Below are 25,017 nucleotides of genomic sequence, written 5' to 3'. Positions count from 1 at the left end.
CAAACTTACAGGCAAATCTGTTTACCGAGACACACACGCGCACACGCACACGTGGAAGGATGTTGTTTTTCTTTTTGCACAAAACAGTGACAGTACACACGCTGGAGCATATTGTGCAAAAACTCCAACACACACTGTTTGAAGTATATTTATAAAATAAATAAATAAATAAATAAAAACATTTAAAACGATGTCGAATATATATATATATATATATATATATATATATATATATATATATATATATATATATATAATTACGTTGTATTACGTTGACAGATGAACAGATTAAAGATCAACTGGGGAAAATGAAAAAAAAAACAGCAACAAACAAACAACACATTTGGATACAATCACATATGCTGCACCAAACTCTTTTTTATTGTTTCAATGTATAGCCTAGGTAAAACTAAATTATTAGATATACTACATAAATTATTATCATTTTGTTTTTGTGAATCATAAAGCCTTTACGCATTAACAAGAACGCAGTTGCAAGAATCTAAGTTTCTTAAAATTCTTAACCTATGTTGTCCAGATAAGTTTATAGTAATGCAATTTTATATAATCAGCATTAGCAATTTAGCAATAAAAAAAATTACATTAAAATGCAATCAATTAATAGGTTATCATGGTTAAAAAACATTGCATCTTCGGTCCACTGTGCGCTGTCAGACCAACCCGATCTCACGATGTAGAAAGTACAAAGAAAAAAACGCCCCTTGACATACTATACCACATATATATATATATATATATATATATATATATATATATATATATATATATATATATATATATATATATATATATATATATATATATAAGACACATGTCTCCAAAAATGCGTTCTGTGACATGATTCTACATTTTCCTTTAAATTTAAAGTTATTTTCTCAGTGTTTTTCTTTTTAAATATTTTATTACTATTCATACAATTTCATCTCATGTTTGTTTGTGTATGCTGTACGTGTGTGTCATGCACGTCCACACCCTTTTAAAGTCCATGTTGAACTCAGCAGGAAGTGTATCCATTGATTTAATATGACTTAATTCAAAGACATCCTTTAAATGCTTCAGGGCAGTTGTTACCATATTCCATTTTTTTTTTCAAAACTAATTGCCAAAGTACAGCAAAAGGTTAAACTGGAATAATAGGCCCAATGTCTTAACAATAGAAAATAACAATTCTACTTACCAATTGTTAGGTCACATGTCTTTCTAACAATACTAAAAAAATAATTTCAACATCCTGAAAAAAATATTAAATATATCAATATTGTAGTCAGGCACGTGTAAAACTGCTCACTCAAATTAATCAAACTTTGAAAAAATAATATATATTTATGAGATTTTGTTATTTTAAAAACAAAATGTTCTGCATATCATGCCTGTCAGCTTTGTCAAGGGTCTTAATTTGGGGTGAATGGAACCACGATGTATGCTTTATAGCATACATACATTACAATATCCATTCTAATTGAGATTTACTACATCACAACATTTACCTCTGAATTGTGTTGGACGAACAGACCGTAATCAAGAGTCTTGAAAAATAATAAAATCGTATTAATTGCAGAGCACAGTTCAATACAGTTTTTTTTTAAGCTTGTAGGTGAATCTGAATTTTCGTTGGATGTTGTTTATGAAACGACATAACGGAGAGGGGCAGCACTTGTTACAACCTCTGAACAGAGAGGATTTCTTAATAAGTTCAAAGGGTAGCTTATGTGTTCTCCACGGGTCGAAGGTCAAACACCATTGAAATACCCAAGGTCACTAAAAGTAACCAACAACGCATCACCATATTGATAATGTCAAAGTTAAAAAAAAAAAGCCAATTGTCGCTTTGTCTAAGAGCATGACACATTCATGTAAAGCAATATTTCATGTAAACAAAGTTATGATCATCAGGTAGCCTATGACAATTTAAAGGTTAGTTGGTAATTTTTGCTTTCATATAAGTGAGAAAAAAATAGGATAGGTAAAATGAGTCGTTGTCACAAGTATTGTTTCTCTCTCTCTCTCTCTCTCTCTCTCTCTCTCTCTCTCTCTCTCTCTCTCTCTCTCTCTCTCTCTCTCTCTCTCTCTCTCTCTCTCTCTCTCTCTCTCTCTCTCTCTCTCTCTCTGTGTGTGTGTGTGTGGTGTTAGCCTTTTCGAACTTTTTCCCTTCCTTGCTACATGAGAAAAGAAGAACAAAAACTGCGGCTATGTGTTCCAGGCCGACTGCACTCACTCTAATTTCTCTTTCTTCTTCTCCCTGCCCATTGAAAAGGGGAAAGGGTTTTGTGGTTTTCTGGAGAAATAAAGAACTTCTTAGAGAGGTCGGCAGACGTGACTTTGAACTTGGATCAGATCCTGTGTTTCCTGTGGAGAGGGTAGAAATAGTCTTGGAAGAATGGAACATAACGTTAAAACAGCATGGCTTTGAGGTGAGGCACATAGAATTCCCAAAGTTTTATACATCCTCCGCCCTATTATTTACAGCTTAAAGCGTTCGGAGGAGAGGAAAGACGAGACAAAGTGTTGTGCGTTGGAACGGACTTGGGACTTAGGTTCAGTGAAATTGTAAGTAAACCTCATTTAAATGAATGCTAGCATTTAAATAAACGCTGGGGTGTTAGATGTATGACTTTTTTCTTAGATTAGAAATGGTCTATGGAGTGTCTTGTGTACACTGGCCTGGAATCCACATGTGCTTGGATAACTTCAGTTGGAAGGTTTCGTCATTGTCCGGGAGTGTAGGCCTACAGGATACATTGGCTAGGAAAGAATGGCATATACGCATGTTCTGTGACCACAAAATACTGCTGAACTTGATTTTAAATCATGCAGATTCCTTGATTCATTCAATCGGAAAGACTAGTCTCTCGGTCCATGACGTCACTCTTTTTTTATTAAAGATAAATCACATTGTGCTTGTTTGACATGAGATTGTAATCATATTTCACTAAAATAGTACATTACCACTTGGATCTTGGATGCTAAAATTCTCAGAATAACCTACGTGTGCGCACATTGGCTGTGCTTATGGTGGTAGGAAAAAAGATTGTAGCCAAATACCTACATAGCGTCTCAATCCTACTGTTCTTGTATTTGCTGTGTTTTTGAAACGTATCGTATAGAGTTCATGTTTCTGTTATAAGGGGGATATAATTTGAACAATGTTATTTAGAATGATAGCATAGTTTAGCTACGAATTAGTGCGTTTTTAACCCCAAATTAATAATTATATGTAACGATGTTGATGGCAATGACGATAATGTAGCTTACTATATAATACCGACACGACTAGTTTTCCATGACATTTTTAGTTGGCCCACTCCATATCTAAATAGGCGAATGTTATATTTATTTATGAGTAGTGATGGTTTTGATAGGCTATGGCAATCAACACTCGTGGAGACATGGTCACGTCCTGATAGAAACTGGATGCGAGCTAGTGTTTCATAGACAAAATGTATTGTCACACTCACGTGCAGATTGAGTCAAAGCACCTCGAGCGAGATTTGTGAGTTTGTATTTCATTCACGCTAACCTTAATGTCTGTTTGTTGGTTACCGTATGCGAAAGTAACTAACTGGATTTTACTAAACCTAAATGCCACGGACATTTTAAATCATTAAAGAAGTATGCAAACTATATGATGTTTTAGAATGATTAACATGTCCACCAAAGAATTACGGGTTGCACTTAGCCTACTCTTATGAGCCTGCGTCGCAATTAATTTATAATTATTAAACGATCTTATTAAACGCGAGTATTTTTGCTTTCCTTCTACCTATTCCCCGAAAAGGCTCTCCGAAAAGTAGGCGGTAATTATCGGTGGAAGATGGCGATCAGCGATTAGTTGCCAAATGAGTGCGTTGGATTGGAGGGGCAGCTAGGATTGATGAGGAGCGGCAACCAATGAGAGCGCGTCAAATCAATGACCGGGCTCCAGTTAAAGGGGGCGTAAGAGGAGGTAGTGCCAGTCCACTGAGAAAGAGGGACCCTCCGAGATAAACATAGACAAGCGAAAGAAATAAACATTCCAATTCGAGATGCTTCAAGAACAAGGAAGACTTAGTAAGACAATGCCTCGTATTTTCGTGTATTCTGAAAATAACGACATCGACTCAGTTTGAAAGGAAAAGCGCAAAGGAATCTTCTCGTTTCGTTGCATTGGGGATTTTGAGTAACAAGTTACCCACAAGAAAAATATAGCCTAACTTAATACGCAAAGCTTTTTTTCCCAATGTGCGGATCGAACTTCATCGCCTCATGTCGTGTTATCAAATCTGGAAGTTAATATTTCCATAGCGCATACGATTTTATTTTGTTATATGTTTTGCTGAAGTGTCGTGCAAAGACTGCTTGAAAGAGAATTGGTTTTGCTCAACGAAAGCATGTTGCTGGACGCTGGGCATCAGTTCCCTGGTTTGGGAGTGGGCACATTTGCCAGGCATCATCACTCCTCCAGTGAGATGCAGGACAGAGACTTGAGTTTAGCGCAGAACAGCTTCGTCGACTCGGCGCACATGGGCGCCTTTAAACTGAACCACGATCTCTCGCCCGGACAGAGTTCTGCATTCACGAGCCAAGCACCCGGTTACCCCGCTGCAGCTCTGGGCGCGCACGCGGCTCATGTCACATCATACGCGAGCTCGCCGTTTAACTCCACGCGGGACTTTCTCTTTCGCAGCCGTGGATTCGGGGAAACATCACCGGCGGGAGGCCAGCACGCACTCTTCGGCCCCACTGCCGGCTCGCTTCATCACTCTCACACAGACAGCCAAGGCCATATTCTGTTCCCTGGCATCCACGAGCAGCATGGATCTCACGGCTCCCCAAACGTACTCAACGGGCAGATGCGACTCGGACTACCGGGGGAGGTTTTCGGGCGATCAGACCAGTACCACCAGGTCTCCAGCCCGAGGACCGACCCTTACTCAGCCGCCCAGCTGCACAACCAGTACGGCTCAATGAATATGAACATGGGGATGAATATGGCAGCGCATCACCATCACCCCGGTGCCTTCTTTCGCTACATGAGGCAGCAGTGCATTAAGCAAGAGCTCATCTGTAAGTGGATCGATCCGGAGCAGCTCAGCAATCCTAAGAAGAGTTGCAATAAAACTTTCAGCACCATGCACGAGCTGGTCACCCACGTCTCGGTCGAGCACGTTGGAGGACCCGAACAGAGCAATCACATCTGCTTTTGGGAAGAGTGTCCCCGGGAAAGCAAGCCCTTTAAAGCCAAATATAAACTGGTCAATCACATTCGCGTGCATACGGGAGAAAAACCTTTCCCCTGCCCGTTCCCTGGATGTGGCAAAGTCTTCGCAAGATCAGAAAACCTGAAGATTCACAAGAGAACACACACAGGTAGCCAAATTATGATATTTATTTCTGCTTGTGCTTGTCACATTAACATCTAAATATGTTTTGGAGTCTATTTTATCAACCCTAAAAATAGTCTCGCAAATAGTGGTTCTTACAAAAATAAGCTGATTATGCCAGGACGGTGTATTTTTAGACTTTGAGACCGCGAGCAGATTTAGATCTTTAAAAGAAAACGGATGTTTGTAAGCAGACATCCAATTCGTTTAAATTAACGCGGCTGAAAGCGATAATACATGAACCCTACGGATATAGGCTAAATGCGATGTTTTGCAACAATGTGTTGAATTATGTAAGAGACTGTCGAGGGTTTGTAGTTCATAAACTTTAAACGGGTCAAAGGCGACTTGAGGGCTCGTCGCTTGCGCAGAGCAGCCGTAAATCTCTCCAACCGGTTTAATGTTTGCGTGGACCAATGCTCGAGCACTCGGGTGACTACGTCAGGATTTTGAAATTTACTCTAGTTTATTTTGTATGGTTTTGGCCACGTAACGGAGTAATACAATTATATTTAAATAATACACTATATTATTTAATAACACACTTTATATTTTTTTCAATAATAGCCTAATTCAAAACTGCGATTAAAGTGTATAGCGCAGAGCTACACATATTCATAATCATGTACATATATAAGAATTATAAAATGAATGCAGACCATTTACAACACAAAAACGACGACATAAAAATAAGAATAGGCTATATTTCCAATAGGAATGGGCGATATGTGGGCCTATTGTTATTCTTTCCAATGCATTGACAGTCTATGTGTTAGACAGGCCATTACCAGGGTTGCAAATTTGAGCAATTTCCTCTTTAGAATCCACTGAGGTATTGAGCCTTCTATTTGTCAAGGTGTTAATTGCATTTTGATTATTTCTTAGCAAATGGCTAAGTTTTGAATGGGGCTGACAAAAGCTTAACGTTGAAATTTCTGACTGACCCCCCCTTCATTTAATTTTGTTTTGTTTGGACAGATATCTGAAAAAAGTAAATTCTTGCAAAGTAAGATAGTAATTATCAGAATTAGATTGTATATATCTATTTTTGTTGTTACCTTTACACTGTTCATATTTGAAAGGCTAGATGAGGCAGTGTCGCTGAAAGGCGTAGAACTAGCGCTGTATTACATCTACGTGCATGATAACCCCTTCGAGTGATTTCATTTCAATTCATTTAAAATGCTGCATAAAAATACATTTAAAAAAACTCCAATTTGATATTCTATTGATCTATACCTGAATTGCAGATGTTGTTACAGGGCTATTTTGTGGTGTTTAAAATTAAACTGAATTAAACCTGAATCGTATGAATGTTTATATCGTTTTTTTTCTTCTCAGGGGAGAAACCATTTCAGTGTGAGTATGAGGGATGTGATCGGCGCTTCGCGAACAGCAGTGACCGAAAGAAGCACATGCACGTTCACACGTCAGACAAACCGTATCTGTGCAAAATGTGTGACAAGTCCTACACTCACCCCAGTTCTCTTCGAAAGCATATGAAGGTAATTCTTCTAAAACACAGAATGAGAAATATACATGTTTGTCACTAACCTGTTTAAAGGGCAACTGCGTGTATTAATAGCAATGATACAATTAATTAAAAACACTAACCGATTAAAATTAGCTAATGCATATTCAGATGGTTGGAAATGGCATTGAATTTTGATGCATAGGCTATATTGTCATATTCGAAGAAACTATTTTATGTGTCCAGAATTTACTCATGAACTAGTTTTACCAATACACGCTATTCGTGATTGATTCCGCGAATAATAAATTATTTATTTTGTGTGTCTGTGTGTTTAGGTTCACGAGGCATCCCCACCTGCATCTGACTCGTCGCCAGCGGCAAGTTCTGGTTATGAGTCCTCAACACCCCCTGGTCTGGTGTCCCCCTCCACTGAGACCCAAAGCAACAACAATCTGTCGCCTTCATCAGCGGTCCACAGTTCCAACAACCACAGCAGTTTATCGTCCAATTTCAGTGAATGGTATGTTTAAGACTGTGCCATCCCAGGAGAAACCATTTCAGAAAACCAGGAGATCCATACAGCTTGTACAAAACGAACGCTCCTATATTATGCGCTTTTCCAGCAGGATTTAACATTCCCACATCGACAGAAGAAACGTGCGAAAAAGCACTAAACATAATCTTTTGTTTTGTTTTTGTACATACTACGCGCTCTCTTTCCCAATGGTTGTAATAGATTTTGTCGTTTTTTTGGTGTATAGATGTTCCTCCAATGGTAGCTATTTCTCTAACTGGACTTTTTAGTGCACATATTACCTTACCATAAAGTTGTATTATCATAATGAATATTGTGATCCAATTAAGGCAAACTGATTGTAAACTAAACAACTATTAACTGGAAAGAGTGCCAAAGTCAACATTTAACAAAGACAGACACGATATTTGCTTGTGAATGTAAATCTTAGTTTGCTGGGCTTAACTTGTGATGTTTTGTGCTTTGCAAGTTTGAATTGTGAAATATATTTGGAAGATTGTGGGGCAAATTAATGTCGTGCCGTTAAATATCTGTAACTACACCCTTCTTTTTGTAAATATTATCGACTGCCATATTTATCCATTTGTAATTAAATTATGGTATTTACTTGCTACAGATGAAACAATATTTATAAAGAATGTTTCTTTACTATAAATATGTACAATTATGGGCTGAACAGGGGCAGTTGTTTTGTTATATGTGTTTTGTTCAAAGTTTGAGAAGTGTTCTCTCCATTATTGTGATAAAATTTTACTGCATACAGATATAATAAAACGTGGTGCAAGTGTACAATCTTTACAACGCGTCGGTTTCTTTCCATGTTGTCTACAGATTATTATTAGCAACTTTGACAACTTGTAGGCCTTCTTTTAGTAGTCTAAATAGACTTTAAACTAGGATTTTGGCAGTGGTCTGAGAGCAAGACGCATTCAGCTGTTGAGTTGCTGGGTAGAATGTGAATTATCTTTCCAGAAACATCACGGCGTTTCAAACACCAATGATCCCAACTGACAGATATCTTTCAGAATTTCAAAGGAAAAAAAGACAAACATTTTATAGCGCTTTCGCAACACTTCGCAGGCATACTAAGTGCAGTACGAATACAATAGATACGGGAAAGTGATCTGACTTTTAGTATCAGTACTAATAATATAAAGCTTTTCTTCGCTATTGGAGAAGCACAGGCCACTGCATTTTCTTCTTAAAACGCACTTGCTTAATTTTGGACAATTCCGTACTCGCCCTTCCTTCCACACTTGGGCTAAAATGGAGTTTGAAATCAAGTGGCCGTGAACTTGAACTTGACTCTGGCACTCTTGACAAGCTCTTTTAAAAAAGTGACTTGTTCGCTCGATCGTAATCCGGTTTTTATTCAAGTTCTTTTATCACATTTAATGGCAACGTTTAGCCCAAAGTCCTTCACAATTAAAAAAAAAACAATGAAACATAAAAAAAACATTGATATATATATATATATATATATATATATATATATATATATATATATATATATATATATATATAATTTCGTGTTCTTTTCAATAAAATAATTGTAAAAAGGGGCATCTGACATTAGGCAGCAACATCAAGGAATATTGTCGCAGGCTATTTTTCGTGTATGATGATATCACTGACAGCACGAAAAGTGTTATGAAAGCAATCTTCAGCAAGCGTAATTAGCAGACTACAGGTTCTTGAGACTGTGGGCGATCTCATCCGTGTCACTATCTGTGTTAAATCTCCAGTACAATGTGTAAAACTTTATACTGAGAAGGATCAGATTTATATTCATGTGTAACGCCTGGGGGAAGGCATGGGCTGTTAGACCCTTTTTCTATTGTTGTTGACTGTAAAAATCACCACCCCGTGCCACAGAGTGTTTTGAGATCAACAAAATGTATATCCTACATATTTTATTAACAGGAAATACAACTTGGAGCCACCCCCAAAAGCCAGTTGGTCCGTTCAGAAATCATCAGAACACTGATTATTAATGTGCAGTTGCTTATGGTTTTCTGCGGAGCCTACAATATTTTCTTGTGTTGTCGGCTGTTGATTGAATCACCCACTCATTGGCTAACTGGTGTTAGTTCTCCGCTGGATATAAATATTCTCTGTTAAGGCATACTTTGACATAGTTGTGTGTTGACCTGTTTAGGGGAGGATGGTGTGACCTGTAGGGAGAGTGAAAGGTCAGCGTCCTGCGGTGCTTGGATGGCGTTTCCTTCTCAGCGCATGCTGCTCTGATATTGATCTGTGTAGAAAAACCTGCCCACAGAAAAGAAAATAATAATAATAATAATAATAATAATAATAACAATAATACCGTTCAAGACAACACATTCCACTTTAAAACAGACACGTAGGACTAATGTTTGTGAATTTCTTCTGAAAAATAAGAAATAAAAAAATCAATTCAAATACTTATTTTATAGGCCATTTTAAACACTGAAATGCAACAATCGAAACAAACAAAACAACGCGTCTGAATGCATGTAAAAATGAAACTATTAGGCCTAATAATAGGCTACTAATTAGGCAGACCTTTAGGCTATAATAGGCTAATAACAATAAAGTACAAAGCATAATTTGATGCAGTTTTTTATTGTGTGCTTGAATAAATGCATTTATGTTATGGTTTAAACTACTTTTCTTCTTCTTTTTTTTTTTTTTTTTTTTTTTTGATTTATGACACTGGTGAGTGCTGCCAACTCCCACTCATAGAGCTCATACAGCGGAGCTTACCATTTAACAGACTGAGGGATTGGGCCCCCCTAAAAACAAAACACTGGATAACATCAACTTGTATTTTTTTACCAAAATATCATAATTTACATTTCAGGGACACAATAAAATAGTTGTAAAATAAATATACACTATATAATTATTAAAAGAAAAGTTCCAAAATGTACGAATTAGCACCAAAATGTTAACCATTAAGAGCTGTAATTGTTCATAGGCGGTGGAAAAAACCTCACTATCAATGCTTAGAGCAATGGCTACCTTCATTTTCCATCCGGTTTCATCCAAACCTACAGAAATATGCGCAGATGTATATGCGCAATGTCTTTCCCCCTCTCCACCCCCACCCCCCCACACACACACTTTCTCTCTCTCTCTCTCTCTCTCTCTCTCTCTCTCTCTCTCTCTCTCTCTCTCTCTCTCTCTCTCTCTCTCTCTCTCTCTCTCTCTCTCTCTCTCAGTGAACTGGCAGATTGTTTTCCCAACCTATATCATTCTATTTTTAATTAATTTGAAAAAAAAGAATTCCAAAACAGATCACCAATTAAGAGATATTTTGGTATCATATTATTTCGCCGTATTGTACATCTACCTATCTAATCTGTTTTTGTGAAGTGAAATTAATTGTAAATGATTAGCCCGTTAATTCTGTATTCATATTTTGATCGTTTAGATACATAGGCTATAGCCTATTGTTGTTGTTTTTTTCTTCATGTATTTCGGTGGGTTAAAAATATATATGTGTTTTGTGTTACAGTCTTACAGATTGCTATTGAACTAGAATCATTCTTCATAAACATTATAATGCTGATGAAACAGCAGCTTTCTCTTTGAGTCAGGAAAGAGACAGAATAGCCAGGTCGGACGTACTTTTGTTAACAGCATGTGTCTGTAAATCTCAGATGAAATGAATATAAACAAATTATCAATGCAGGTTTTATGTTTGGTATTCATTTTATTTATATTAATATTGTTTAAATTAACGGAAATCGCACAGTCTTTCGTTCTTTTTGTTAAAAAAAACAGTGCCAGCCTGCATCGAATGAGTGATTGACGTAAGCGTAACAGTTTTGTCAGTGTATTCACCGAACTAATAACATAACTTATGTAAATATTAATTAGTTATCTGTTAAGTGAAGAGTCATTTTATGAGAGAATGTGAGAAAAAGTGCTTTGCGATAATAGATGGTTAACAAACACAAATATCCACATTAAATGCTACAATTTAAAACCGGGTTAAAGAGTGATAAGAAAAAAAACAAACAAACAAAAAACACTTAGGCCTAACTGAAAGCCCATGTAACCATGTGACCTGCAGTAATCCGACACAGGTTTCTAATTGAGGTCCTCAGCAAATATTCATCACTAGGATAGTATATTTGCTAATCATTTTACTTAAATATTGATGGAATTTGGACCACCTAAAATTATGATTAAATAGAATTTAATAATTTTTCATAACGAATTTACAGACAAATAAACAAAAAATATTTCATTATTCTGGGGCTCTTGGTCAGGTGTAAGCTACACGCAAAAAAAGAGGGAACATGTTACAGTGATTTGGTTAAATTTCCTTTGACTCACATTTGAGTTTAAAACAGCAGACATGAGAGAAAAAAACAATAAAAATAGTTTTATTAGGGAAAAGGCATTGACACATTTTGTTTCTTTAAAATATGCAAACATCCAATTAAATATTTCCTTTGCGGCGAATAAATAAAACAGCAAAAATAACTTTAAAAACACATATTTTCCCCAGTGTAATGGAGTTGGAGATTTTTCTAGCCTCGGTTCAAAAGATAAAATGCTCAAAAGCGAAATGCTCAAATTTCACTAGAAATCACACATAAAGCTGATGGGCTACATATTGGTGAATAAATCCTGACATTACTGAATAGCCTATGCAAAAATAAATAACTAATGTCTTCGGAATGTCAGGGTTTAAATCAGATTATAATGGTCACTACTGATTCCACACTGTAATAGTTGTCCACTATATCAGCATATTGATAGACGGTTATAGCTCATAGATGGTTTAAAGGGTTGTAATAACTGCAATTATGCAACCTGTTATACGGAGAACAAAGAAGATAAAAACAGGATGAATAAAAAAAGAAAGTGGCCTGAGCTCGTTTATAAAACACTAAAATCTCGTTTGTTAACATTAACAATATATATCTAACAAAACCGGTGTTTTAATAAGACATATCATACCTCGATTCAAATAATTTAGCTCTGGATATTAAGTAGACTAACGTATTGTCTATTACTCATTCAGGCCTGTCATGTGTCATGAAACGTCGCAGTATCGTTTTAAAGGCGATTATTTTAACAAAAAAACATTATTTTATTCTGGAATATAGTGAGTATTGGCTTTACAATAATGCAAATGCATACTTTTGTGAACATTTGTCTCTGATAACGTGAGAAAGAAACTGTTAAAGCATATATTGCCAGTTATAGCTATGGCCAGTTAAATGCACATTATATAGGCAAATATGCCTATTTACTGTCGTTGTACGTACAAAGATGAGATGTTTGGGGAAATGTGCCGTATGAGTTTGTGCTCCTTATGAGCTACTTTATAATGTTAAACTGTGTTCTGCAAAAAAACAGACATTAGTGAGGATAAATCTGTAAAGAAACTGCATGCGTAATATCTATAACCCACACCAAAAATATATATATAAAAAAAAAAAAAAATATATATATATATATATGTTCCATATATAATTTGTTTTACCACTATACATTGTAAATGGTCAAAACACATGATCTGGTCAAAATACATGATCTGAACTCATTTATTAGACCCAGAAACAGGTGTGTGGCAAATTATTTATTTCAGTCAGTGTAGCCTATTATTGCTGTGGTAGGGAAATGTATATACAATGTCAGCTGGAATAATTATCAGTAAATAGTCTCTGATTTGTCCTTTAATGTGGCAAATTTATCATGTTTCTAGATGGGGTTGTGAGGAATCCAAAAACAAATATCACATAATAAATTGAATTAAGACATTACGTTGGGATCACACGGTATGTCATTTTACTCAAAGCGCAGCTCAGGCGTTTCTGTCTCCCTGGCTGTTGTATACCACTCCTCTATTATAGTATGTTTATGTGGAAGTCTACAGTTGAGCTTCCTGTATCAGAACTGAGACTTTCATGTCATGAGAGGTGGACGTAGACACAGCCTTTCTCATGACAAATGTATAAGCTTACTTTGAGCAAGCAGGAATAGCTGTCACTTCTGGCCTATAGACACAAACAAAAAGCCTAATTCCTGGAGGAAACCCAAGCTGGCACCTCCTATTCAGGACAAACATGACCGAGCCATTGAAAACCTCCCCTGCTAAACACTTTCCCTTTATATACAATCACTTTGAATGAGTGTTTTTCACTCATGGGAGTCATTTTGTTAGAGAGTCACACAAGTGTGTTGCGTGTGAATTAAGTACATTCATGCTACAGCACACACCATAAACATTGTACTTCTTTTGCATGAGTCACAATGTTTTCCCAGATCTAAATAATTTTGATATTCCAGTATACTATTATTATAGTATATATGGCTGGGTAAAGGCTCTCTTGAAAGTTCACATTCAGAATATTCAGTAAAACAATTTCAGTAATTATTGTATAAAGGTTAACCGCTTATGAGTAGATTGTTGTTTAGCTTTTTTTTACTGTAGGTGATTTGGACGAACCGGTTCACACACCTAGAGATGGACGTCAGATTTAAGTCACTAATTGATAATGGTTTAAGCCAGTTACTCACTAAAACTCAGTTCAGAAGGTGCACTTTGCAGTATTCAGCCCTAAAAACCTTGCTAAGGTGCAAATACAAAGTTATGTCAGGAAACTCTAGATGGCGCAGGCTGATATGACCTTAAAGGGTTAGTTCACCCAAAAATGAAAATTAAGTCATTAATTACTCACCCCCATGCTGTACCAAACCCCGCAAGACCTTCGTTCATCTTCGGAACACAAATGAAGATATTTTTGATTAAATTTGAGAGGTGGATCACTGCTATAGGCTCCTAAGGGATTGAAACTTGACTGCCCAGAAAGCCATCGAAAAAAATGTTTAAATATTCCATGTGACTACAGTGGCTCAACTATAAGTTTATCAAGCGACGAGAATACTTTTTGTGCGGAAATAAAACAAAAATAACAACTTTATTCGACTATTCCTTTTCTTCCTTCTGGGCCTGAGACGAGAGTTTAAGAGATTTTTACGACGCATGCGCGAGAATTGCGTTCTTATTCTACTACTTCTTGTTCAGTTCTCGTGTCAATTAATGACGTGAACTAACCCTTTAACTTAATCTGCTTGCTGTCATATCATTCAATATAGCACACAGATGATTGCTTTCTGCTGTATCAGTAGTACTTGGTCAGTATCATGGGTGTAAAGTAACGAATTACAAATCTCACGTTACTGTAATTAAGTAGTTTTTTTTCAGAAATTGTACTTTTTTGAGTAAGTTTAAAATTGTGTAATTTTACTTTTACTTGAGTACATTTTAAGTGATGTATCAGTACTTTTTCTCCGCTATTTTCCTTCTGTTTGTGGTCGTTACTCGTTACTTGTTTTAATTTTATTTTTATCCATCAACGTGATTGGATCGAGTAATCGGTCTCGTGACTGTCATGTCATCAATTCAAATTAAGCATAGAAAACTTTAACCGCCTATTCCTGTTGTTACTCGTGGTGACTGCTGTGGAAGTGCATTTATCACGCACCAATTCAATCCAGATATCAGCGACAGCGTCTTCCTCTAATATGCTAAGGTAAATTTCACATTTCTGCTTAATATGATATTTATAAAGGCTGGCCTGTCTACATGGCCCAACATTTGGTCTGAGGTTGGGGGAATTGCGAGACGAGTTCATAATGCGGTGAATTCCCGCTCCCATTTACTTCACAAATAGAGAGACGCGCGTCAACCTCTGTGCACTGCCGCTTATCGCGCTCGTCATGCCGACAGATTCAGAATCAGTGCACATGCCGTTAACTTGAACTGCATTACTTAATAAGAAATTAGCACAGCTCGTTAATAAACAGCGTTTTTTGATTGATCCATTATATGACCCGTCTTCATTTGGCAAGTGCACTTGAGCAAAGATATTTTTCATGTTGAACTTTTTTTTGTGTGTGCTGCTGTTTAGCTTCGCTGAGACTTCAGAGACAAAGTGTGTTTGTTTCTTTTGTAAAAGTTTCCTGGATATAACTTCCCTAGCCTATTTAATGCACAATTTTCCTTACATTATCAGCATTACAATTTGTGTAAATGTAGCTGTGTTAAATGTAAGGGATGATGCCACCCTTCTAGAACAATGCATTTACGTTTAAATTGTAACATATTTAATAGCATGGAATAAAAGTGTGTAATTAGTGTTAGCTCACTATCTTAGCCTTTTTCAGTGCATTAGTTGAGGTAATATGGTAATATTAGTGATTCTCATTTATCAAAACACTAACATTGGTACCGTTTTGGAGAGAAATGGGTATTTTTGTATTTTATTTAACCCATCTCTTGGTGTGTGATGCTGAACTATCATATGAGTTTCTAAAGGTTTTTGAATTCTTTGCACAGTTATGAATATTGATATTTTTATGTGCAACAATAGCATGCTCAGGCCCAGTGGCTTTTCCCCTAATTTTAAATGCTTTTCCCCCAAAATAATATGATTTAAATGGTGATGAGTGTACTGATTTGATGCATTTTAAAAAGATGGATGATAGATATCCTTCAATCTTTCTTACAAAGAACAAAATATAATGTGAATTCCAGTATGTGCATTTTTTTAATTTATAAATTGTAGTGCACAGTGTTTATTATAAGGGTTAGAATCCGCACCTCAGTACTCACTACTCACTACTCTTGAGTACTTTTAAATAAGCTACTTTTTTACTCTTACTCAAGTAGTTTTTTGGACAAGTACTTTTTACTCTACTCACACTACATTTTTTTTAATGTAATGGTACTTTTACTTGAGTATGTTTTTTCAGTACTCTTTCCACCACTGGTCAGTATGTTGTAGCAGTGCAGCAAGTGTTCAGAAACCCTCCACCTTCCCCAGCTCCACCTGTATAGATCTGCTATTGGTAAATTGTGTATGCTATATTTACAGCAGCATGTCTTACTTGCTCACAGCAGCGTGTTGTTTGTTTGGCAGTAGCAAATCCCATACTTACCCCGTAGCAGCAGCAGAAACAGCGTAATAGATCTATTCCACTAAGACCAAACATATCACCATAGTAATATCCATTACTATGCCCAATACTCAGAGAGAGTTGTCATGACAAAACTCCTGTGTTTTTGAAAACTATTACTTGGCTGTGGCCTACTTTCTTTTCATGCAGACCCCTCCAGTTTAGGGAAATTTTCAATTTCCCTGCACATATAACCTAGAGTCACACCTCTACGACTTTGATCTTCAAACACACCGGCTCTCTGCCTGAGGGCAGCAGCAGGGCTAAAGATGCTCTCAGAGTTTGGCTTTATAAGGACTTAATGACTTAATGGAACAGAACCCATCATGTTCTCCACCTTTATGTTGCATTTGTCATGGAAACCAGCATAAGGTTTGGAATTACCTGTTTATTTCAGCATTCTTTTAATCAGTTTTAAAGAGGGAAAGGTAATTGGACTCAACTGGCTGTTTTCACAAAAAAAAAAATAAATAAATAAAAAAAACTCGATAACGGTAAGCTCAAAAACACGAGAAACTAAGAGGAAAATATGCATTTTAAGTCAAAATCTATTTGTTTTAGCACTTACTTCAATCGGTTAATGAAGACAGTCAAAGTCTTCAGAAAACTTGTACTTTCGATAAGCTGTATCTGAGACGCCCCGCGTGTATCTCCTGCTGTTATTCTTGCGTATAACGATACTTAGAGCAAGCAAACGCCATTCAGGAGAATTTACACACAAGCTGACAGAAATGAGTGTTGATGGCTCTTTTCAAAATATCAAGGAGTGCACAGATACCCTCCTTACGTCTCGCAGATAAGCTTCTTCCCAGCTGTCTCTTTCGTCCTCATTGAGCACCTTTGACTAAATCTTAAAAGCAATGTGAAAGCAAAAAAACCTGGGATTTGGTTTGATATTCCTGTGCATATCTAATATCTTACAAGTTTTTGACTTTGCCCACATCAAGCGTTAACAAGTGGCCCTCCACAGGTTATTAAAACACCAGGAACAGTTGAAGATGAACATCAAAACAGTAGCAGTCTGTGCGGAATGGATTCATGTGCCGTAAGTTGTAGAACCGATCCTTTTTTTATTTTCACTGTCTGGTCGTCACATGAGGAGGCCGTGCGCCCGTGGAGCTCTCTGAATACTACAAAAACATCTCTGTCTCAAGCAAATATTAGTCCAATTTGATACTTTCGCTTCAAAACAATGCTCATGGCACTGAGAGAGAAAGCATATCTCTGACTTTTTCTATGAAGACTCTTCAAATAGTATTGCTCATGTCCTCCATATTTATCAATGTCGTGCCCCATGAGGTGCATACGCGATCGCTCCGTCGATGTCGTCAGCTCCAAGCTATTGGGTTTGGGAAGGCTGTTCATTGCTCAGGCTAGTGGACTGGAAGGAGCTAATTTGATTGACTCTGAACGTCAAGTTTCCATGCTGGAGGTCCAGGGTCCCCTGACAGTCTCGGCGATCATGGTCAGTGAGCTCATCAGTGGCTAGTCAGGTAGCACCTGACATGTCAATGTCTAGAACAACAATAGACGCTAACCTAAGCTAATGCCCAAAGTGATGGTGATTTGAATGAATGGAGCAGATTTAAATTTATGTGTGCAAATACATATTGTAATGACAGTTCTGAACCTAATAATTCCCTTGTGACCTCATCTCAAACAAAGGCAATGCATTTGGACGTGTTATTTCAAAAGAATTTATATATATATTTATGATTATATATATATATATATATATATATTAGGGCTGTCAAATCGATTGATCACAATTAATCTCATCTAACATATAAATGTTTGTTTATATAATTTATGCACGCATAATATATATATATATATATATGTGTGTGTGTGTGTGTGTGTGTGTGTGTGTGTGTGTGTGTGTGTGTGTGTGTGTGTGTGTGTTCATATAGATACACAATGGTTCAATCAATCGGTTCCAATGTTGTTTGGACAGATTTATTCATTTTTGGGCTTAATTGTCCCTTTAAGGCCCTGATAACATCAGTAGAGGCTGGTTTGGATGATTCATACACACACTCAGTGATGTCATTTGTGATCTTATGCACAGGTGTCATCCTAATACTCCCACTTTCCTATATGTCAACCACATTCATGCTCCTCTCTGCTTCATTTCTGCACCTGACATACATTATTTCACTACTCTCAGGCAGCCACAGTGATGATGAGTATATTGATTTCTTGACAAATCACAAGTGGCAATGAGAAAGCTGCACATCCCCAAACTCCTGGCAGTCATATTTATGGTGAGAAGGACATGGTCGGCTTGCTCATCCTGACAGAGGCATTCTTATTTGAGGCGGCACATCTCATCATCACATGAGCGCTTGTGAGGCACAGGATGGCTTCATAAACACGGAGAGCCAAACGCACTACTCCACAAATTGGTGTTGTGTAGTGACATCCCTCCTGTCTCTTGGCTGTCTGGTCTCTGGGATGCGGCCCTCAAAGGAGGTGTTGAAAAGTAAACAGCGCCTAGCTGGAAGGGAAACGAGTGCATTTACTTCCCACCTCGTGTATAGCTCGTGTGGGAAGTCTGAGTGAAGACGGTCCCCGGTGGGCTTGCTGACGAACTAGGGGATTCTGCTGGGCCCCTATCCTTCTAGCACTCGACAAATAAATGGGAAACACTGTTGACAGCTGTTCACAATGATGTCGAAGAGAGGGAATTGCGTTAAAAGAGTGGCACTCCTGACAGATATTGTCCTCTCGTACAAAAAAAAAAGCACATAAAAAAGGGAGGAAAGCTATTTGAAGGTGGAGTGAGCAACAAGCTGTGTTTTTAATGCCGAATTCGTGGAGCACAAATCCCTCCTCCCCGTCCACAATGCACTGTGGTGGCACTTCACAAAATAAAACAAGCAAGCATATTTGGAGAGCACACTCTGTGCCAGGGGTTTGATAAGAGGGGACTAATTGCTGCAAACTGAAGAACAGTGCAGGTTGTCAGCATGGCGTATAGCTGGAGGTAGGGTCCATCCCGAGTCAGTTTGCGTGTGTTAGATATTCTGTATTTAATTGAAGGGCCCACGGTACGCTGGGGTGAGGCTAAGGGGAATTATTAAGCTTTAACCAGGGGACTTCTGGGAAAAGGATCCTAATCAGGAAGCAGGGGAGCAAGTGGTGGCTGATGAGAATTATGACGATTATGACATGTTAGCACATGTCTCTAGGACAAGTGGACAGACGATGAGTTAATCAGGGGCTAGATTAAATGGCTCCCATGCTGTCAGGAATCTACCCCCATCCTCCAGTCTCAACGTCTTCTTATTAGGGTCAGCATCTCCCATAATGACTTATGGATGAGTGTGTGTGTGTGTATATATATATATATATGCAGGTTGATCTTCCATTGTTTCAAATATTTTGTAAATACAAGCAGTTACAATAAGCTTAGATATGTTAGCCATTTAGTCAATGATGATTTCTATGTAATTCAGTTGATTTCATAATCCTTAAATGACCTTAACCTGAATACATTAATTGCTAACATTTTTACCATGTTTTGTTCTTTAAAATCTACTCATTCATTCAGTTTTCTAAATGTCTTTTCATTAGCCAGACTCGTGTGTTTCTTAGCATCAAGATAACAGACTGAACCATATGTTAATCCTCCATCGGAGGGAACAATACCTTTGCGTTCGAATTTACTTTTTTCACCCTATCACTAATAACGCCAACCTCCCTGCTGATGGAAAATTGTCAGTTTACCTCAAGCTACAGGGGGCTTAGCAATCAGGCCTTAAAAAAGCACTGACAGGTTAACCTGCTGTGCAGAGGTCTCCAGGGACAGGCCTCCACTGCAGTTTTACATGCAACGCTTCTGTTTGCCAATGAGAGACTTACCACATAATAGAGTTGTTACCAGCCACTTGAGTTTAACCTTTGCAGACCCAAGGAAAAACTCACATGCTCTAAACTGCTGTATGCTCTTTAGTTCTAGCCTACTTTGTTTAGTTAAGCTATATAGACCACTCTATTGTTAAGCAATGACAGGAAATATTGCACAGATGCATCTCAGGTTTGAGAACAAATGAAAGAATGGTTGCTCAAGTAATTGGATCTTATTAACATAAACTTTAATCCTCTCATTGCAAATTTTCTGAAAAGACATTGACAACATCTAGAACCAAAATACGATTGTTAAATATCAAGTGTGCCAGTCTTAAACACTGTAATCTACAACCTTTTACACAATTTCTTACAACAGAATCCATTTATCCATGGTCATGTCTTAAAAAATGGGCTTTTAGTGAGACAGGTTTTCACAGCTTTTGTAGATAGTCTACAACAAAAGACAACATAATAGAATTCTTGTTCAAGGTGAAGTGACTGGAACACGGCACTCGGAGAGGGCTCTTTATTGTTCCTTCTCTAACAGGGGTGTCCGACGTCAGTCCTGGTGGATTTAGACTTTAGCTCCAACTTGCCTCAACACCTGCCTGGGAGGTTCAGTAAATATGGTCCTATTATTGGGAGATGCAAGGGTCCCTGGCTCTAACATTGAATCACGTGTGCCTTGATAACCAATCCCATTACAGCCTTGACGTCATTGAATTTTGAGTTGTCTGTTTGTGGACACCTACACATGAATGAGAAGTGCCGTAGACTGAATCATTGCTCAATTGTCAGTAATTGTCAGTAATTGTCAGTAAAAATGAAAGGCTGATTTCCCACAAAAGTATTTTATTCAGCATAGTGAAGCCTCTCCTCCATTGACATCCATTAAAAAATGTCTCTGGTCTCCTTCCTTGCATACTGCAGCATTAGTAGGCGCTACACTTTTTTTTTCTGCTAACCTTGGAGGCTTGCGTTCAAGTGGCTTTGTTATTAGTATGTGAGACCTTGATGATCTGGTTCAGGTGTGTTAATTAGGGTTGGATCTAAAATTGGCAAGACAGTGGCCCTCCTGCCATATCCATCAAAGACTTTATCATCTATAAAACATTGATAAAACATGAAGTTCCTTTGTGAGACATTCATGCCTTATTCGGTATTTCATCCAGCCTGGTGTGTATTGTAATATGCTTTTCCACGCTCAGCCACGAGTTTTCCTAACGACAATCATTGAGCATTACTAACGACTAGCCATTAGAGCCATAACCACAGAGCGTTCCAATCTCCTCCTGTGTAGCACAATGGATCTGCATCTATCTGTAATCTATCTGGTAGATAGCAGGAGAATTAACATTTATTGTTTATGATAGATGTTTTAGAGGCAAAGGTGGGCGCTTTCATTAGACGTTTTCAGCTCTGAACAGATATGACAAGCATTTATTATCTTGATACCTCCGAAAATCTCTGGTGATAACAGTGGACGATGTCAGTTTAATATCCCTTTTGACAGAATTATTGTCTACTTTCTTGCCCCCCAAGTTACGTTAAAGCTAGGTTATGCGATTTCAAAGATTGTTCATTATTAATATCCTCGTTTATATGCTGTTTATGGTTATATAGTACAATCCTAACCATATGAATAGAAAAAAGAATGAAAAAAATCCATTCACTCTATTGGCTGTACAGCCGCAGAGAAGTTGACTAATGTAAGCTGTCCGGCAGGACATCTTACATTGGTCAACTGCTCTCATCCAATCACAGCTCCACTTGAAACTCCGCCTTGCACTCTCGTCTCCAACCCAACCCAACCGCACCTGACCCTGCCCCCCTCCTTGCGAGAGCAAGCAGCTGACAGACAGTCTATGGCAGGCAGCTAGCTAAGTAGCATCAGACCAGCAATGGCTAAAGCAACGGATAAAAATATATACGACAGCAGCAAGCGGCCCCTGCTTGCCCCTACTGTAAAGTTTGGATGAAAGAGTAGTATGTAGAGGAAAGAGCAGAGATAAAAAAATAAATAAATAAATAAATAACGTCAGACTCTGAGTAGGATAAATATAGGGTCCACCATTGACCGTTGGATGAAGGTTTAGGGAGATCTGGGACTGAAAACCGACGCTGACACGGGCACGGCTGACTTTTTGTTGAGCGGGTTGACATTTAATTATACTTTTATGTTGCGTGTTACATATATATCTTTTTATCAGTTTGACAACTTGCTCATGCTGCCGGTCGGCATTGGAATGTTAGCCGTTAGCATCGCCTATCACGGGTCTTGTAATTATATTTCTTGAAGTATATTTCTAAAGTGTTTGACTAATTTCGACAGTAACAGCACCATTTCCAAAGTAGTCTTCTAAACAGACAATAAATAAATGTGTATTTATATTATCAACTTATAAGATGTTTAGTCCCACTGTCAGCTAGTTCTAGATTAGCAAAAATGTCCCCATTCTAAATCATTCTAAACCAGTTTGAACACAAAATATGATATTTTGACGAATGTTTTTTTTTTCTATGTCATTGTTAACCAAAATTAAATTCCTAAAAAATATCTTCTTTTGTGTTTCATCAAAAAAATAAAGTGATACAGGTTAGAGGTTACGAATGACACGAGAGCGAGTAAATGATAGAATTTTCATTTTGGAGTGAGATAATAAAGAATTATGTCTTTAAACTCATTTTCATTTTTATTTTCATTTTTATTCTTCATAGCCCAGCAGCTCCACATAAACTGTCCCTGGATCTAATAGAAATGTTCTTCATGACAGTTTGCAATGACACCCGAGATCGCAGAAACAATGAGTCATTTTGACACCTTAGTACGAAGAAAAGTAAGAACAACTGGCTAATAAACACCTTCTCTTCCCTGCCATGTTGATCCAGTTGTTGATAGTGATTCCTAGGAATTTCTCCCCTGTGTGCAATTGTCTGTCACTTAATTAGCTTAAGTTTAGCACCACATGTTCCTCAGGTGTGCGTGTACATTTGCTCTGGTGTGTTAGCGTCTTTGTAAGTAGGTGTTTGCACACACACATCGCTTCTTCATTGTTTATTTTTAGCGTGTATGTTTTTGTTTACGTGTAAAAGACCGAGGGGCTTGCCCACACGTTTGTCAATTGTCGAGGACCCTGGTAGTGTTTTTTTTTCCCCCAGTTGTCATTGAAATGAATCGGTAAAGCTGTATTCAAGAACATTTTAGAAACTATATTTTATTAGCATCAGGTGGCTTTGTAAGGTTTTGCCAATAATGGTTGGATAACTCTGCGCACATATACATCACAAACAGAAATTAACCACAGAGACAGTTGATATACATTCAACTGTTCAAGTAAATTGATATGAAGCTCTTTAGATTAGACTTTTGTGGGCTTCAACCTGATGCTGTGCAGGGATATTCATTGCATCCTTTTAGTCAATTCTTTTAATTATCCCTGTCTTCTTGGGGTGCCTGCTAGTATCCCTCCGTGAACATGGCTTCCTTGGTCTGAAAAGTATAAACGTTGTCAGATGTGACTGAACAATATTTCCTCTCAATTCAGACAATTACTTAACACTTACTTAACATTACATTACTTATACCTTAACATATGGGGGAAACATAGCCTCAGGCTGTCACTCACTGGGGTAACATGTTGCAATAGTCAGAATTTCTTTTTAATATTGCGCACCAATGTCGACAATCGGTCAGACGTGTATTTATAAAAGTAATTTTTTTTCTTCCGTTTTGTTCTCTGTCCCTCCTTACTCTCTTTTCATCTTCACTTTTGCTTCCCTGAGGAGCTCACTTGAAAAATGCGGCTCTTTTCATTGTGTGCGAGTGTGTGTTGCCCCCGTTTCTCATCTCCTCTCAGGTGGTGGTGAAAATGGCGGCCTATGGCTGGTTCTCTTTGGCTGGGCCGCCACTAACAAAAGCCAGTGTAATATAGAGGCGGCCACAGAGGCCATGGGCCAGACGGGGAGCCCAAGCTGTGCCACTGAAAGGGCCTGAGCCCGGCTGGTGTGGCGGCTTAAACATACTCCAAATTCAAACCCCCGGAAAACGAGAGGGGAAAAAGAGAGAATGAAGGCTGAAGGGAGAGAGGGACAGACAAAAAAACGGGCAAGAAAGAGAAGGCGACTGTTGTTTGATATCCCACATTAGCTGGTGGTTTTTGCGGCTGGTGCGCGGGCGTAAATGTGGCTGCCGCACAGATATCAAAGGGGGCCGACGGCGTCTGGCTGCGCTAGCGGCGGCTGCTGCAGGTGGCCCCTGGATTCAACCCTCACCACGGGGAGGCAGCTCAGCCCAGATAGAGATAGAGAAAGAGGGAGAGAGGGAGAAGGCAAATACAGGCTTGAAAAGAAAACAAGAGATTGAGAGAAGCTGTGGTCCGGAGGTTGGGCTGGGAGGTGGATGGTAAGAGAATTGAATTACTTAGCTCTTCATGCCCTGATCTGGAGGGCCACAAAAGAATCTTGAAAAATCAGGAGCCACAATAGAGATCTCAAAAACTAAGATGTTTTTTTTTTTTTTTTTTTTTTTTGCAATGAAAACGTTTATAAAACTAACATTTTTAATTCTCAATACCATAGATGTTTGTTCACACAAAGTCCTTATTTTTATTGTCATGGCAGGGTGGATAAGGCCGTGGCACTGTTACTCCTGATTATGGTGAGCTATAGATTATGGAAGGAATTGTGAGGAAGAATTAATTATTTAACAAAACTAGAAACAACAAAACCACAGCAGGGGGCAATGCAGCGCACCAGAGAGAAGGACCGTTCTTATGTTAAGTGAGATTATTCTGCCTTGCTGAAATATGGTA

General features: G+C 38.0%; 2 protein-coding genes across 16 annotated transcripts in view; both read left to right on the top strand.

The window, feature by feature from the left end:
- Positions 1-322: 322 nt before the first annotated feature.
- Positions 323-25,017, top strand: part of LOC148978330 (uncharacterized) — a 143,220-nt gene continuing 118,525 nt past the window's right edge. For 8 of the 15 annotated variants that reach the window (XM_089133192.1, XM_089133189.1, XM_089133190.1 and 5 more), the window contains exon 1: positions 843-2,568. The gene's annotated coding sequence lies outside the window, so the exon portion shown is untranslated. Of the gene's footprint in view, positions 2,569-25,017 lie in introns of all 15 variants that reach the window. The other 7 variants (XR_016169276.1, XR_016169277.1, XM_089133196.1 and 4 more) reach the window with 4 other exon arrangements.
- zic2a (zic family member 2 (odd-paired homolog, Drosophila), a) lies at positions 3,046-8,191 on the top strand. The gene is made up of 3 exons (XM_039655267.2): positions 3,046-5,367; positions 6,723-6,886; positions 7,191-8,191. Exons 1-3 carry the CDS (start codon positions 4,389-4,391, stop codon positions 7,383-7,385), a joined length of 1,338 nt encoding a protein of 445 aa, XP_039511201.1. The 5' UTR covers positions 3,046-4,388; the 3' UTR covers positions 7,386-8,191.

The sequence above is a fragment of the Pimephales promelas genome, chromosome 7, assembly GCF_988280905.1.
Source record: "Pimephales promelas chromosome 7, fPimPro1.hap1.1, whole genome shotgun sequence".
NCBI classification, from domain to species: Eukaryota; Metazoa; Chordata; class Actinopteri; order Cypriniformes; family Leuciscidae; genus Pimephales; species Pimephales promelas.
The sequence above is the reverse complement of the archived record's forward strand: the minus strand, read 5'-3'. Positions and strand labels throughout refer to the sequence as shown.

Excerpts from the sequence above, each read along its gene's own strand:
- zic2a (XM_039655267.2), top strand. The coding sequence starts at position 4,389 with ATGTTGCTGGACGCTGGGCATCAGTTCCCTGGTTTGGGAGTGGGCACA. Across the intron at positions 5,368-6,722 it reads TCACAAGAGAACACACACAG|GGGAGAAACCATTTCAGTGT; the intron begins GTAGCCAAATTA and ends TTTTCTTCTCAG. Across the intron at positions 6,887-7,190 it reads CTCTTCGAAAGCATATGAAG|GTTCACGAGGCATCCCCACC; the intron begins GTAATTCTTCTA and ends CTGTGTGTTTAG.